The sequence below is a fragment of the Acytostelium subglobosum genome (genome assembly GCF_000787575.1).
Source record: "Acytostelium subglobosum LB1 DNA, scaffold: scaffold20, whole genome shotgun sequence".
NCBI lineage: Eukaryota > Evosea > Eumycetozoa > Acytosteliales > Acytosteliaceae > Acytostelium > Acytostelium subglobosum.
In genome coordinates this window covers 585,756-599,748 of record NW_012236513.1, presented here as the reverse complement: position 1 = coordinate 599,748, position 13,993 = coordinate 585,756, and the positions used below count along the sequence as shown (strand labels likewise).

Here is a 13,993-nt window from a genome sequence, read left to right as displayed (position 1 = left end):
TCACCAACAAGAACTCGCCGTCACTGTCCTCGCTTGCACCCGTCTTTTCACCATCATCTGTATATCAACATCTCTCCTCCTCCTCCTCACCCAACGCTGTCTCACCACCAGTTTCACCGGCCAAGGATCAACAACCAGGCAACAACAACATCAACCATCATCACTCCACCAACCTCCACCTCCACTCCAATGTATATTCTTACACCAAATAAACAAAAAAAGTAGTTAAAAAGTCCTTTGTAGTCTTTCATTCACCAACTTCCAACACCGCGATGATGGGATAGGATGCGATGCGATGCTTCTCGGCAATCGATTGGAGCACGATATGGAACTCCAAATTTCCTCGCCTTTAGTATCTGACAATCTACGTTCCCATCAATCATCAGTGGGAAACACGAGTGACGATCAAAGCCCCAAACACACCAAAACGCCCCAACAACAACTATTTTTATTAAATTATTTGTTTGTTTTTGCAAACAAATCATCCACTTCATCATCATCATTATGATACCTATTGGACTACTCCTTCACTTCTAACAATACAATCATATATACACATACAATCAATTATATAAAGTTATATAGAATGTTCAAGTCAGTGTTCAGATCAACAAACAGCCTGTCAACCATTGCCAGACAGCAATTCCAACTCAATGGATACTGCACAAGTATGGACTCACTCCATCCATCCAAACTCATTCATTCGATCATCATGATGGACGATCATTATACATGGGAGTGATCCATCATGTCACGTGATTGATTGATTGATCAATCACACACACTCACTCACACACAATTACACAATCAATCATCTTTAGGCACAGGTGGATTCCAATACATCTTGTCAGAGAAGAAGGGAAAGGTTGGCATTGTTACACTCAACCGCCCAAAGGCATTGAACGCTCTCTCTGATGGATTGATTGGCGAGATTAACACAGCCGTCAGACAGTTCCAAGATGATAAGGACGTCGGCTCGATCGTCATCACTGGCAGCGAGAAGGCTTTCGCCGCCGGTGCCGACATCAAGGAGATGGCACCAAAGACTCTCTCAGAGGCCTACAACACAAACATGTTGGCTCAGTGGCACGACCTCACCAAGATGTCCAAGCCCATCATCGCCGCTGTTAACGGCTACGCCCTGGGCGGTGGCTGTGAGTTGGCCATGATGTGTGACATCATCATTGCAGGTGAGAAGGCCGTCTTTGGCCAGCCAGAGATCAAGCTGGGCACCATCCCAGGCTGTGGTGGTACGCAGCGTCTCATCAGAGCCATTGGCAAGTCTAAGGCAATGGAGTTGGTCCTTACCGGAAACAACCTGACTGCCGTCGAGGCCGAGAAGGCTGGTCTTGTCAGCAGAGTGGTGCCAGTCGAGGAGCTGTTGCCAGAGGCCATCAAGACTGCCGAAAAGATTGCTTCATACTCTCAACTCACAGGTAGGATGGAATCTCGAATCGAATACTAAATTGGAGAATGACGTATCACTAACACCCATCATCACTGGAACCATTCCAATCAATCAATCATAGTTGCCATGGCAAAGGAGGCCGTCAACGCCTCTTACGAGCTGACCCTTGCAGAGGGAATTAGATTCGAGCGTAGACTTTTCCACGCCACCTTTGGAACTGTAAGTATCGTAGAATTGATTGGATAGCGCCGGCGTCCACCGGTGGACGACCCGCTGAAGCTTGCCAACAACTTGACAGAGAGAGTACTTACATCTCCACTCCATGCCACCATTCCAATCAATCAACCATCCAACAGCATGATCAGAAGGAGGGTATGAGCGCATTTGTAGAGAAGAGAAACCCAACATGGCACAACCAATAAGGTTCATGATGCTATCACACAACCAAGTTGGATGAATAACACACAACTGGTTGCTTGCTTGCGCCTTAACCTTTGGAAATAAACATGGAAGAATAGTAAATCATCATTTGTAATGGAAGCCAACCTCATCCAGTGATTGATTGATTGGTCGATCGATCTTGCATGAATGAATGAGCGAGAGGAGAGAGGAGAGAATATGCCTGATTCTTTGAGGCTATTTACTCTTGATTCAAAGTGTTATCGTGTCGAGTCGATGTCATTGTCGAGCCTAGATCAGAGATCAAAGTCGCGATCGAGTGTCGAGAGGAGCGTCTAGATGAGACAAATCTTCTTCCTCTTGCCACCAGACTTTACTGATGGATTGATTGCTATGCCACCTTCGCTCTTGCCGCCATCCTGATTGATGTCAGCCAGTCTGTTCTTGATGTCTCTGGCCATGGAGATGAAACACTCCTCGACATTGGTGGCGTTCTTGGCACTGGTCTCGATGAAGGGGATGCCCATGCTCTCGGCAAAGCCCTTGGCCTGGTTGGTGTCCACAACCTTCTCACTGGCCAGATCGGTCTTGTTGCCGACCAACAGCTTGTTGACGTTCTCGCAGGCGTATCTATCGATCTCGCCCATCCACTGCTTTACGTTGTTGAATGAGTCCTGGTCGGTGCAGTCGTACACCAATATGATACCTTGAGCGCCACGATAGTAACTCGATGTGATTGTTCTGAATCTCTCTTGTCCTGCAGTGTCCCACTGTATAATCATAATGATCAATGTTAGTCGTGTCCAATCAAGTGTCTCATTCGCGAATGGTGATTGTCAATCATACGATTTGAAGCTTGATAGTCTTGCCATCAAGGGTCAGAGTCTTGATTTTCTGTTGGTTTGATAGAGTCAAGGTTAGTGGACCATTGGACTTGCGAATATCGTCTGAGTGAATGAATGATGGGTACTTACAAAGTCAACACCAATGGTACTGATATGAGTGTCGGTCCATGAATCATCCTATGTCAGAGGTGCAAGGTGTAAGTACGATTATAAGTGCAAGGATTTGTACAACAAATGATAATTAACATACAGCAAATCTAAGCAATAGACAACTCTTGCCTACTCCACTGTCTCCAATGAGTAGAATCTTGAAGAAGAAATCGCTACAATGGTTGAATGAACGAATGAAGATCAGTATAATATTCCACCAATTCTGTCAAACGTATTATTATTATCCTTACTGTTCAGGAGCCATTGTTATATTATGTATATATGTTTGATCTTGTCAAAGAGAATTGTGGACGTTGTTTGTTTGTTTGTTTGTTTGTTATATATGGATCAGTCTATTCGAGTCTTGTCCTTTTGGTGAACATGTTAGTTAGTGGACATTCGACGACGACGCGATGTGGTTGCTTGCTTGCTTTCTTCAACAACTTACTTCTTGTTTTTTGTTGTTAGTGGCAGGTGTCGCGAGAGTGAATGCTTAGTTGGGTGTGAGTGAATGAATGAATGAGTGTGCTTGGGTTGAATGAATGAATGAATGAATGATGTTGTGTTTGATGTTAGGTTAGCGGCAGGCCTTTGAATGAGTGATGGCAATAACTAGTTATTGATTGATTGATAATGACAATCAGCTGATTGAGTGATACTATTTAGTTAGAAATAAATGAACAACGTGATGATATATTTATATACTTCTGTAACTTTAATGATTGATTGATTGATTGATTAATTGATTATTTTAGACGTCGTGTGACAATCGTGTTTTAGTTGGCTGATTGATGCTACTGCTGTTGTTTTGTTTCCTCTGTTGCTTGTTGCTGATGATGTTTGTTGAGTATTGATAGGACATTGATTATCATAAGATTTGTACGTTTTTTGTGGATGGATCTTTGAAAAAAACACATATCTGATTTTGATTGTAACAAAAAAAAAAACATTGTTTTGATAGCATCATAGGTCCACAAAGCACTTGATTGATTTTAGGTCATTTTGGATACCATTCATACAAACATTTAAATTATGAAGTAGATGAGTAGACTGATTGTTGGAGAAAGGAATAAATAGCTTTGTTTCACCCTTGTTGAAGTTCTAATGAACTCGTTTGAGTAACTGTAGATACCCTCAGTATCAATTTGAAAACTTAGTATTAATCAACCAAAGTATACTTAGATACTGTGACTGATATTTGACATTTTAGAATCTATTTGAATTGTCTTTTTCCTTCTCCGACTCTGTTGTATTATTATCTCGGTTGCAGTTGTGAACATTCACCCACCCGAATTCACCAATCAAATCAGAGTGTGGGCCAATCAAATAAATACACCACTCACTTGTCCATTTCATTCATTATTCAATCATTGTGTACATTATAAAGAAAAGAAAAGAACAGATATATCTCGTATACAACAAAGCATAATAACATGTGGTTCCCTTCAATCAATACTACAACTGCTACACCAATACCTCAACAAAAGATTCAACAACATCAGCAACAACAACATCAACAACAACAACATAATGATTTAAGTCTTTCAAATAATAACAATAACAATAACAACGCATCATCATCAACACCATCAATACCTAGATCAAGCAGTATATCATCGAATCTTGTTAATTCATCTTCATTTGATTCATTGTCATCACTCGATACTCCACCATCATCAAACTCAAGGTCATCATCATCCAGTCAACAACAACATCAACAACAACAGCAGAATAATAACAACAACATCAGTATGAGTGATGGTGTAAAGATAGGTGGAGGTGGTGGCATTGTGACTGTGGAGGACAGTGCAAGAGAGAAGGCTAGCTTCTACGCCAAGCTCAAGAGTCCCAAAGCCAATGACATTAGAAAGAGTCTTTTAAAGTATGTTTGATTGACATCGACTCATTCAATCAATCACTAACTCAATCAATCAATCAATCGATCAATCGATAACTACATAGCTTTGCACATCAGTTCGCGACTAATGGACCAGGTAAACTTGAAGAGCAGGGACACACTATTGTCAACTACTCAAGAGAGTTGGAGAACTGGGTCATGTCTAATTCATTATGGGAGAATGCCAATGAGGCAGAGGTCGAGGGAATCAGAGATGGTATCGAGAAGTACATCATGATGAAAGTGTTTCATTGGTAAACTATCGACTGATTGATTGATTGATTGAACGAGCGATAGTTCATGCTAACATAATCAACAACAAACAGTACATTCATGCCAGCTCGTCTTGGTGGATTGGAACCAAGTGATGGAAACATTGTACCAGAGCAAGGATTGGTGGCGACAGAGGAGGATCTTAAGTTGTTCAAGTTGATAATGACATTGGCTTTCATCACGCCTGCTCATTTGGACATACAGAAATTTGTACAGAACAATGGTCAGCTGGTGGAGAAGTCTATGATTGAACTCAGGAAGCTCAACATCTACAAGACACCCCGTGACAAGATGATCTGTATCTACAACAGTTGCAAAGTGATATTCAAACTCCTGTCCAACCTAAACAACAACACACCCTCTGGCGCCGACGACTTCCTCCCCATCCTCATCTACGTAGTCCTCAAGTCCAACCCTCCAATGCTTCAATCAAACATCCAGTAAGTGTCAGTCTGTCTGTCACATGTGTCACGTGATCACACTCAACTGACTCTCACTCAATCACTCTTGTTGGGACACAATAGATATATATCAACATTCAGGAATCCAGCGAGGATGTCGACAGAGACTGGCTGCTACTTTACTCATTTGGTGTCAGCGTTGACATTTATCGAGAACCTTGATCCAGCGCAGTTGACAATCGATCCAGAGGAGTTCCATCGACTAAAGGACAAGTGCGAAGCTGAGCTTCCTCTTAAACTTCATCCTGATATACTAAAGAGATTGAATGCACTAAAGACTCCACATGGTCATGGTCATGGACAGAAGAATCAACAGCCACAGCAACAACAACATCAACAACATCAACAACAACCACAGCAACATCATTCATTACAGCCACAGTCACAGCCACAGATACAACCACAATCAAACATAATGTTACAGCATCCAAAGAGTGCGCCACGACCAACAAAGCACACAAGGCATCTGTCCATCAGCAACACCCCAGTCAGCCAGTCACCATTCCTCGAAGAGGACTTTGACCTACAGAGCGATGATCATATCGATGAGAGGGTAAGTGCCATACTCGCACATGCTTCACCCCGACCATAGTCCTAACAAACCAACGTGTAGAAGTACGAGTTCTTGCAATGCCAAGCAGATGATTTGAAGATTGGACAGGTATCCAAGTTGTTGGAGGACTATAAGCGATTGGTGATTGAGAACAATCTGTTGCGATCAAAGATGTCTGGCTTCTCATCAGAGGCGTCTTCATTGTCGTCCTCGCCAGCGTTGAGCCGGATGCCCTCATGGACGTCATCTTCACCTAGCGTATCATTTATCAATGCCAATTCACAACTAATCGATCGTACCTTGTCAACATCCAATCAAAACAACAACAGCAGCAACAACAACAGCAACAGCAGTAACAATATCAACACAAGCAACACAACAGATAGCACTGGCGATATCCATCATGGTATGAGTATGTCAATGTCGATGTCGGGATCTGGTAACAACATCCCCATCACATTGACACCACAACAGTCTCACAGCAATCCAAGGACGCCCATCATGGAATCCGTCAACAACAATAGCGACAGCATGACTATTCCCCTGACGCCACAGCAGTCCTCTCACAGCAACCCAAGGACGCCCATCATCGAGTCCATAAGTGGAAGCGAGTACTCTTCATCGCCAAAGGCATCTCAGTCATTGCTGGACTTGTAACATCCTCATCATCCATTCATTCAATCAATCAATACAGTGTCGACGCATTTGGTAGTTCACAAAAAGAAAGGTGTACATTCGATGCTGACCTTGAGTCGCATCGTCATTCATTCATTCAATCCATCATCATCGTCCATCCATATATCCATTCTAGAGAGCTTCAACACGCTTGAAGGCGATCACTTCTTCCCGCCTCTTGCTGCTGGCTTCTTTGTTGTGGCCCTGCCTGGCTTGGCCACGGTCTTTTGCTTCTTCTTGACATTCTTGTCCTCCTCCTCTCTAGGTCTCTTTGACACGGCAAAGAATGTGTCGATCCTTGTTTGCACTCCACTATCTCTATGCTTCTTCAACTTCTCGATACCTTGAGTCACTCTAATCTCTGCAAATCCCATCTCATCCACCAAGAACTTCTTCAGACCCTCTTCATCAGGTGCATTCCATTCGAACTAAGTGATTGATTGAGTGAGTAAGTGAGTGAATGGGCGGACATTGATCTTGTAATATACCTCTGGAATCTGGTCTGCTGGTGTGACCAATGGGTTCTTGAATAGCTCGCGAACCTCTTCGATTGGGAAGGACTCGGGTACAGGGTATTTGGTCTTGTCGAGATGTTTGATGATTTCCTCGATGCTGCCATGCTTCTGGATGAGGTCAAAGCCCTTCTTGGGTCCAATACCCTTGATGGTGTCGCAGTAGTCGCAGCCGAGCAGGATACAGAGGTCGATGAACTTGTCTCTGGTCATTCCCAGTGAGTCCAGTACACGCGACAACTCTATCTCCAAGATGGGCAGCTTCCTGCTCTCCGAGATACAGAGTCTACGCAGCAATACTGGTGTGCCCAGCGTGAGAGAATCCATATCCTCTGAACCAGTGGCCCATGCCTTGCCCGCCTTGCACAGCTCTGCACACTGTGCCTCAGCCTCGCAGGGCGCCTGAACAATGGGCACGCCCATCAACTTGAGCAGTCTCTGACACTCCTCATTCTGCTTCTTTGTCGCTGTGATTGTCCTCTTTTGAAACTTTTGTACCTCCTCCTTGGTTCCAGTCTCATTGGCCTCTTCCAAAGCCTCCTGTGCCTCTCTTCTCCTTGCATATCTTTTGGCCAACTCTCCACTCTTCAATACAGGTGCTTTACCATCAAATACATATATAGGCTTGATACCACGAGAGACTAGCTTGATAGTACGGTAGAACATACCTTGTAAATGACTGAGTTTGAGTTAGTTACGTATGAATGAATAGGTGAATATGATTGATGTTGATTGATAACATGACATACCTTGTAGTCTCACCATTGGCATTCATCAATGATGCACCCATCTCTGTATTGATGGCTATCAAGAATTGATACAAGCTTGTACTCGCATCAATGGCCACAATACGACCAGAGTAATTCTTTAGTTCATTTGTCTTTAAACATGTTGGAGCATTATCCTCAATCAACTCTGTTAACTTTTTTATTCCCATTGTTATTGGGTATATATAAGTCTATATTATGTCTATATGTGTTGTTGTAATTGTAGTTGTGGAAGTAGAATTAATGAATGAAGTTGAATGAAGACAACCAATGTTTTACTAGTTCGGAGAAAATTTGAATTTTGGCGGCATTGTGTTTTGTTTGAACTTTGCTCAAGCTTCATTCTTTCAACATCTTTGTCATCAAATGGATATTGGATCATGGATAAACTACCAACATTGATCATTCAGTCTATACTGAGTACACTGGATAGGAAAAAAGAAGATGGAATCATTGATATAGCATGCTTCGCACTCACTTGCAAGAGATATAATACAATTGTTTCAACAATAACAAAGTTTCAATCACGATTCAATCTGATTGATAGATCATCATCTATGAATATAACACTTCAATCATTAACATTAGATGATGATTATGTTACTATAATACCTGGTTCATTACCTGAAACTCTCACTAGATTGAACCTTGGTGAGAAGTACAACAGCAAGTTGGAGCATGGTACACTGCCATCATCAATCACCTCTTTGGATCTTGGCTATGATTTCAACCATGGCATCGAGCCTGGTACACTACCCGAGTCACTCACGGAATTGGTGTTTAGCCTCTCCTTTGATAAGATGCTGCCGATCGGATCACTCCCCAATCACCTCGTCATTCTTATGTTTCATACCCATTTCGACCAACCAATCGTGCCTGGCTCCCTACCCGACTCAATCGCTCACATTTCCTTTGGTAAATACTTCGACCAGCCTCTAGTCCCTGGGATGCTACCATCGTCGCTTACCGAACTGATCTTTGGGAAAAGGTTTGATCAGCCTCTGGTCCCTGGCTCTCTGCCCTTCTCACTCATTTATTTGGAGTTTGGCAAACAATTCAGTCAAGAGATTGTACATGGCGTGCTGGGTAACAAGCTCAAAGCGTTAATACTTGGCGATCACTTTGCGGATCTGATTACCCCGGGGTTACTGCCAAACTCACTCATTGAGCTCAATGCAGGCAACTCCCCTCTCACGGCAACGCCTGGAGTTCTTCCTCCTTCGATACTCTATTTGAAAATGGCTGGTGTAGATGAAGGATATAAACAAATAGCTCCACTCAGTCCACAAGCACTCCCGCCTACTCTAACCAGCCTGTGTTTGGGCGACGGACACACTGCCAAGTTGTTGCCTGGTGTCCTTCCACAGACTCTACGTTTGTTGGCGTTCCATTACTTTTCAAACTTCAATCAGGACATCGAACCAGGTGTACTTCCACCATCTTTAACCACTCTGGAATTCGGTCAATCATTCAACAAATGCATCAAACCTGGAGTGTTGCCTGCATCATTGTTGAATCTTACCTTTGGTTATAACTACCAAACAATGATACCTGTTGGCGTACTACCCAATGCCCTGACTGACCTGGACTTGGGACAAATGTTCGATCATCCGTTGCCTGCAGGCACATTGCCAGCTTCACTCAAGCATCTTGTTCTGGGCATAGAGTTCATGGTTGATGTTGGTAAAGTTGTGCTCCCTCCAAACCTCAACACGCTGTTCCTCTCCTCATTGGATCATCTTTACTATTGTGATGCCATAGTTGGTGAATCATTGAAGGAGGTCCACATCAATGTGTCCTGGGAGGATCTCATCGAATCATCAACTCCTTTCAAGCGCAGATTGGATCACTTGTACATTAGCGTCGATTTCTTTGTGAAACCAAAAAACATGGACAACAATACGATTTGTCTAAAGATTTTCTCCCTGGTCTCAAGATTGTTTCCAAATGTCAATACCTACCACTTGGACCTTTCCCGAAATGATCAACAACTCCATTGTAGCTTCAGACATATCAATCAATCCATGATCCTGTCTTTGTTGCCCAACAATAAAATGTACATTGTTAATGTCTAATCAAACAATTAATCATAACACAATATTTATATAGGATGTATAATTGCCACTTTATTTAAGTGTTGCGACCAATCAATCAATCAGTCGCGGATCAAACAAATTCCATCCATTAAACGTTTGACAACAGTATCATTATCATTGAGCAATGTCCATGTGTTATCTTGAAAGGAGTATCGGTGATTCTTGCCTGTGCCACCAATGATTAGAATGCCCCCGGTTCCATCATACACAAACATCAAATGTTCCAGATTAATTGGACTCCTACGAAGTTGAGATCTACGTTTGGTGGACAGAGTGTATCGTGTAAACTGCGATTTTGATAAGGTGTAGACATTGTCAATGCCATCGTAGCAACTGTGGGTATGATGTTTGACTTCATGGGTGGTAATCTTGGTGTGTACCCTAGTCTGGACATTGAATGATGAAATGTCATATCCATTCACAATATAGAGCAAGTTGTTGTGGAAGAACGTTGTGGAGTATGCCATAGGACCAAAGTTAAGATGTTGTTCGACATGTTGAAATTGCTCAGTCTCGATGTTAAAGCGATCCACGCGATCAAATGATAACACGATATTTTGCTCATTGTCCAAGTCGGCTCCACCAACGAGGTAGATGTACTTTTCGCCATCGAAGCAAACTGATATAAAGAATCCTCCATTTGCTCCGACAATGTATGATTGATATAACTTCTTCTCGGCCAATGAGTAGCGAGTGTATACGTTCGGGAGGAATAATCCTCCGAATGAATAGATGCTACCTCGAGCATAGACCGACGAGTGATAGGAATTCTCCGGTAGTTCCTCAAATTTGGTCTCGATCGGTGTCCATTTGAGTGTCTCCAGTGAGAATGATGAGATACCCCCTCCCTCTGAGTTAAATGCAATTATCTGGCCATCATACTCGTGTCGTTGGGCCTCTTCGTTGATGAGTACAAAGCTTGCCTCGATCTGCTTCTTGACGCGACTCAGCTGCTCGACATCAACGTTAATTTGACATGCTTGCGGTACCTTATCGTATGGTACAATCTTCATGTGTTTGGCATGACGACCGATCATTGACAATAATTCATGATCATTGATTTGTGTCTGATTGTCATTGTTGATAAGGTTGTCTTCAACGGCAACACTCTTGGCGAACTCATCGATCGATGTGCATGTTGTGATTGATTCAATCAATTGTGTGAATTCCTCTGTTGAGCAATCATCATTATCATTACTGTTGTTACTTGAACCATCATCAGTTGTCAACATCAAAGCGTTGTTGTTGTTGATATGATTGATCTGTTTGATCTCATTGATGATCTCATTGATTGTTGCTTGAATGTGTGCCATCTGTTGATTGATCGGTGTCTTTGCTCGATGTTCTTGAGCCATGATCACTTTGATCAACTGTTTAAAGTGTTCAGTCACCTCTGAATGTGTCTCTTGCAATGATTGATATGTTGTTGAATAACGTTGAAGTGTTGTCCAAAGATGATTCAATCTTGATGTGCACCATAATGACTCGGTATCCATCTCGTTGATACTCTGTTTGATGTTGACAACATGATCAATCTTGTGACCATTGTGTCCCTTCACCGAGCAAACAGAGCACAACAACAGATCACAATCGAAACAAATAATCTCTATCTTTAACTTGTGTTTCTCACAACCCCTTGTTGACTCCTCTTCATTATTGTCCATCTCCATCTACTTATCTCTCTATCTCTTTTGAAGTGTTTTAGTTGATTGATTAGATCGTGAGCGGATAAAATAATGAAGATCCAATCTTTGGATTCCTTGCAATGTATTTATTGAGTACATGGAATGAATAATACCATTTTGTGGACTACTACTACTCCTCTATTCGCCCAGCTCTGAAAGGGACACCTTCTCATCCTCCTCCTTGTCATTGTATATGTTCTCGGCCATCTGCCAAATCTGCAGAATGTTGTCCTCGGCCACAGACGCGATGGCCCATGGATCATGAGGATTCCACGAGAAGTCTGATATCTTGCTGGTGTGACCGCCGTGGATGAACAGCAGCTCGGGGGGACCGTCCGAAGAATCCTCGTTGTTCTGCTCCTCGCCGATGCGAGACAGATCCCACACGTTGACGCGGCGATCTGATCCGCATGACGCCAGCACCGTCTCGTTGTGCGGCGACCACTGCACCTGGAACACCTCGTCCGTGTGCGAGATGAGTGTGTGCAGACGGCTAGACAGGTTTCGCATGTCCCACAGTGCCACAGTCTTGTCGGTCGATCCAGTGGCCACCAAGAACTCACTGAATGGATTGAATGACAGACAGTTGACTTCAGAAGTATGTGCTTCAACAGTGTGCAATGGCTTGGTTCCTGTTCTTGTGTCCCATCTATGATTGTTTTGATTAGTGGATGGTTAGTCGTCATTGAATGTGAGGTGATGGAAACTACACATACAAGATGAGCTTGCGATCATCGCCAACTGAACCAAAGTATGAATCGTGGTGGTAGTGCCATCCGACATCTTCGACGATGGACTCGTGTCCGTGGAAGATGTTCTCGGCGTCCAGAGTGCTCGATGCTTTGGTGGCGCCATTGATGTTCCACATGCAGATGGTGTGATCGTCTGAACAGCTCAGCAGGTATCCCTCCTTGATGGGACACCAAGAGATGCCGTAGCCCTCCTTCTGGTGGCCCAGCAGCTTGAGGTTGGGTGTGCACTTTCCGTCGGGCGTTGGCTCGCTTGGATGCTTGCTCGTGTCAAACACGTAGACCTCTGACGACACGGTCTTGGTGGCGATGATTGTGTGGTTCTGGGGCATGACGCGCGCGCGGTTCACCTCTCCCTCATGGTTGATCTTCTGTACAATCTCAATCTTCTCGCTGACCGTTCCGATACCTCCAACCTCGCCCTTCTGATCATCATACTTTATAGCATCAATCGATGCGCCATCAATTGGCAAATGAACCTTTGCCACCATCAAATAATTCTGTTCAGCATCCGATGTATGTGTTCCCAACACAACCTTCTCAATAGAGTACTGCTTGTTGGCGGGACTATTTGAATGATTGTTATGTTAGTATTACTCAATCATTCATCAATCAATCAATCAAGACACATACGTTGTTTTAAAAGGCATCCAATTCACTGTTAAAGAAGGCCACTCCAATGCATGAGTGATGATCATATCATACAAATAAGGTGTATTCTTCTTCCATATCTTATACTCCTCATTGATCCTCTTTTCTTCAATCTCTTCTGATGACATATCTTATAAGTTTATTCTTCTAATGTATCTGTATCTATATCTATATCTCTATCTCTATCACTATCGAATGAAATACAAATATAATTCAAAAGTTTGAAGTGCTTCATTCATAAAAAAACTTGAAGATTGGCGCCAACACATTAATGATGAAATGGAGAGACGATGAGATGGTAGTTCATCAATAGATGGAATAACAATAACAATGTCGTGGTTGAAATTAACATTCCAAGTGTTCTAGACAATAGGGAAATATCTTAATTTTGTAACTTGTAAAACATTAATTAATTCAAACAAATGTAAGAAGTTCTCATCATAAAAAGAATGAACCTTAAATACCAACGTTACACAGTCTCTACTTTGATTTATCAATTATATGCCAAAGTGTCGACTATGACTATAAATATTTTATTATTTCCATTTATTAATATTTATTATCTCTTCTATTAATATTAGTTTTTTTTAAATATTAAAAGTTCATTTCTTTTAAAAAATAATTGTTTGAATTAATTAATGTTTTACAAGTTACAAAATTTAGCTGGTGTAAAAAGGCCAAGATCACTAGTAACGGTGATTCTGTTCATAGCCACTTGCCAAGATATATTATCTCTACACTACCTTTTATACACTCTGACCACTCCATTATATATATATAAATATTTATACTCTAAAAAGATGACCACTGTAAACAACAATGACCTCTCTGGAATGACCTCTAGCTCAGAGAACAACAACCAAGCTCAGACC

At 42.4% G+C, this 13,993-nt stretch overlaps 7 protein-coding genes across 7 annotated transcripts; 3 read left to right on the top strand and 4 right to left on the bottom strand.

The window, feature by feature from the left end:
- Window positions 1–586: 586 nt before the first annotated feature.
- Window positions 587–1,830, top strand: SAMD00019534_090530 (hypothetical protein; the record flags this gene model as incomplete). Its single annotated transcript, XM_012895942.1, has 4 exons — window positions 587–668; window positions 822–1,436; window positions 1,530–1,627; window positions 1,765–1,830. The coding sequence occupies 4 exons, from the start codon at window positions 587–589 to the stop codon at window positions 1,828–1,830; spliced, it is 861 nt and encodes a 286-aa protein (XP_012751396.1).
- Window positions 1,831–2,142: 312 nt separating this feature from the next.
- On the bottom strand, window positions 2,143–3,067 carry SAMD00019534_090520 (hypothetical protein; the record flags this gene model as incomplete). The annotated part of the gene is made up of 5 exons (XM_012895941.1): window positions 2,143–2,577; window positions 2,654–2,701; window positions 2,782–2,829; window positions 2,903–2,975; window positions 3,054–3,067. The coding sequence occupies 5 exons, from the start codon at window positions 3,065–3,067 to the stop codon at window positions 2,143–2,145; spliced, it is 618 nt and encodes a 205-aa protein (XP_012751395.1).
- A 1,168-nt stretch (window positions 3,068–4,235) lies between these two features.
- Window positions 4,236–6,643, top strand: SAMD00019534_090510 (hypothetical protein; the record flags this gene model as incomplete). The annotated part of the gene is made up of 5 exons (XM_012895940.1): window positions 4,236–4,684; window positions 4,765–4,953; window positions 5,026–5,412; window positions 5,497–5,986; window positions 6,047–6,643. The coding sequence occupies 5 exons, from the start codon at window positions 4,236–4,238 to the stop codon at window positions 6,641–6,643; spliced, it is 2,112 nt and encodes a 703-aa protein (XP_012751394.1).
- Window positions 6,644–6,825: 182 nt separating this feature from the next.
- Window positions 6,826–8,110, bottom strand: SAMD00019534_090500 (hypothetical protein; the record flags this gene model as incomplete). The annotated part of the gene is made up of 3 exons (XM_012895939.1): window positions 6,826–7,089; window positions 7,150–7,852; window positions 7,923–8,110. Coding segments are annotated over 3 exons (1,155 nt in total), but the record flags the coding sequence as incomplete, so codon positions are not given.
- Window positions 8,111–8,497: 387 nt separating this feature from the next.
- SAMD00019534_090490 (hypothetical protein) lies at window positions 8,498–10,015 on the top strand (the record flags this gene model as incomplete). The annotated part of the gene is made up of 1 exon (XM_012895938.1): window positions 8,498–10,015. The coding sequence occupies one exon, from the start codon at window positions 8,498–8,500 to the stop codon at window positions 10,013–10,015; it is 1,518 nt and encodes a 505-aa protein (XP_012751392.1).
- Window positions 10,016–10,095: 80 nt separating this feature from the next.
- SAMD00019534_090480 (hypothetical protein) lies at window positions 10,096–11,349 on the bottom strand (the record flags this gene model as incomplete). Its single annotated transcript, XM_012895937.1, has 1 exon — window positions 10,096–11,349. The coding sequence occupies one exon, from the start codon at window positions 11,347–11,349 to the stop codon at window positions 10,096–10,098; it is 1,254 nt and encodes a 417-aa protein (XP_012751391.1).
- A 513-nt stretch (window positions 11,350–11,862) lies between these two features.
- Window positions 11,863–13,249, bottom strand: SAMD00019534_090470 (hypothetical protein; the record flags this gene model as incomplete). The annotated part of the gene is made up of 3 exons (XM_012895936.1): window positions 11,863–12,370; window positions 12,438–13,037; window positions 13,104–13,249. Coding segments are annotated over 3 exons (1,254 nt in total), but the record flags the coding sequence as incomplete, so codon positions are not given.
- Window positions 13,250–13,993: the final 744 nt, after the last annotated feature.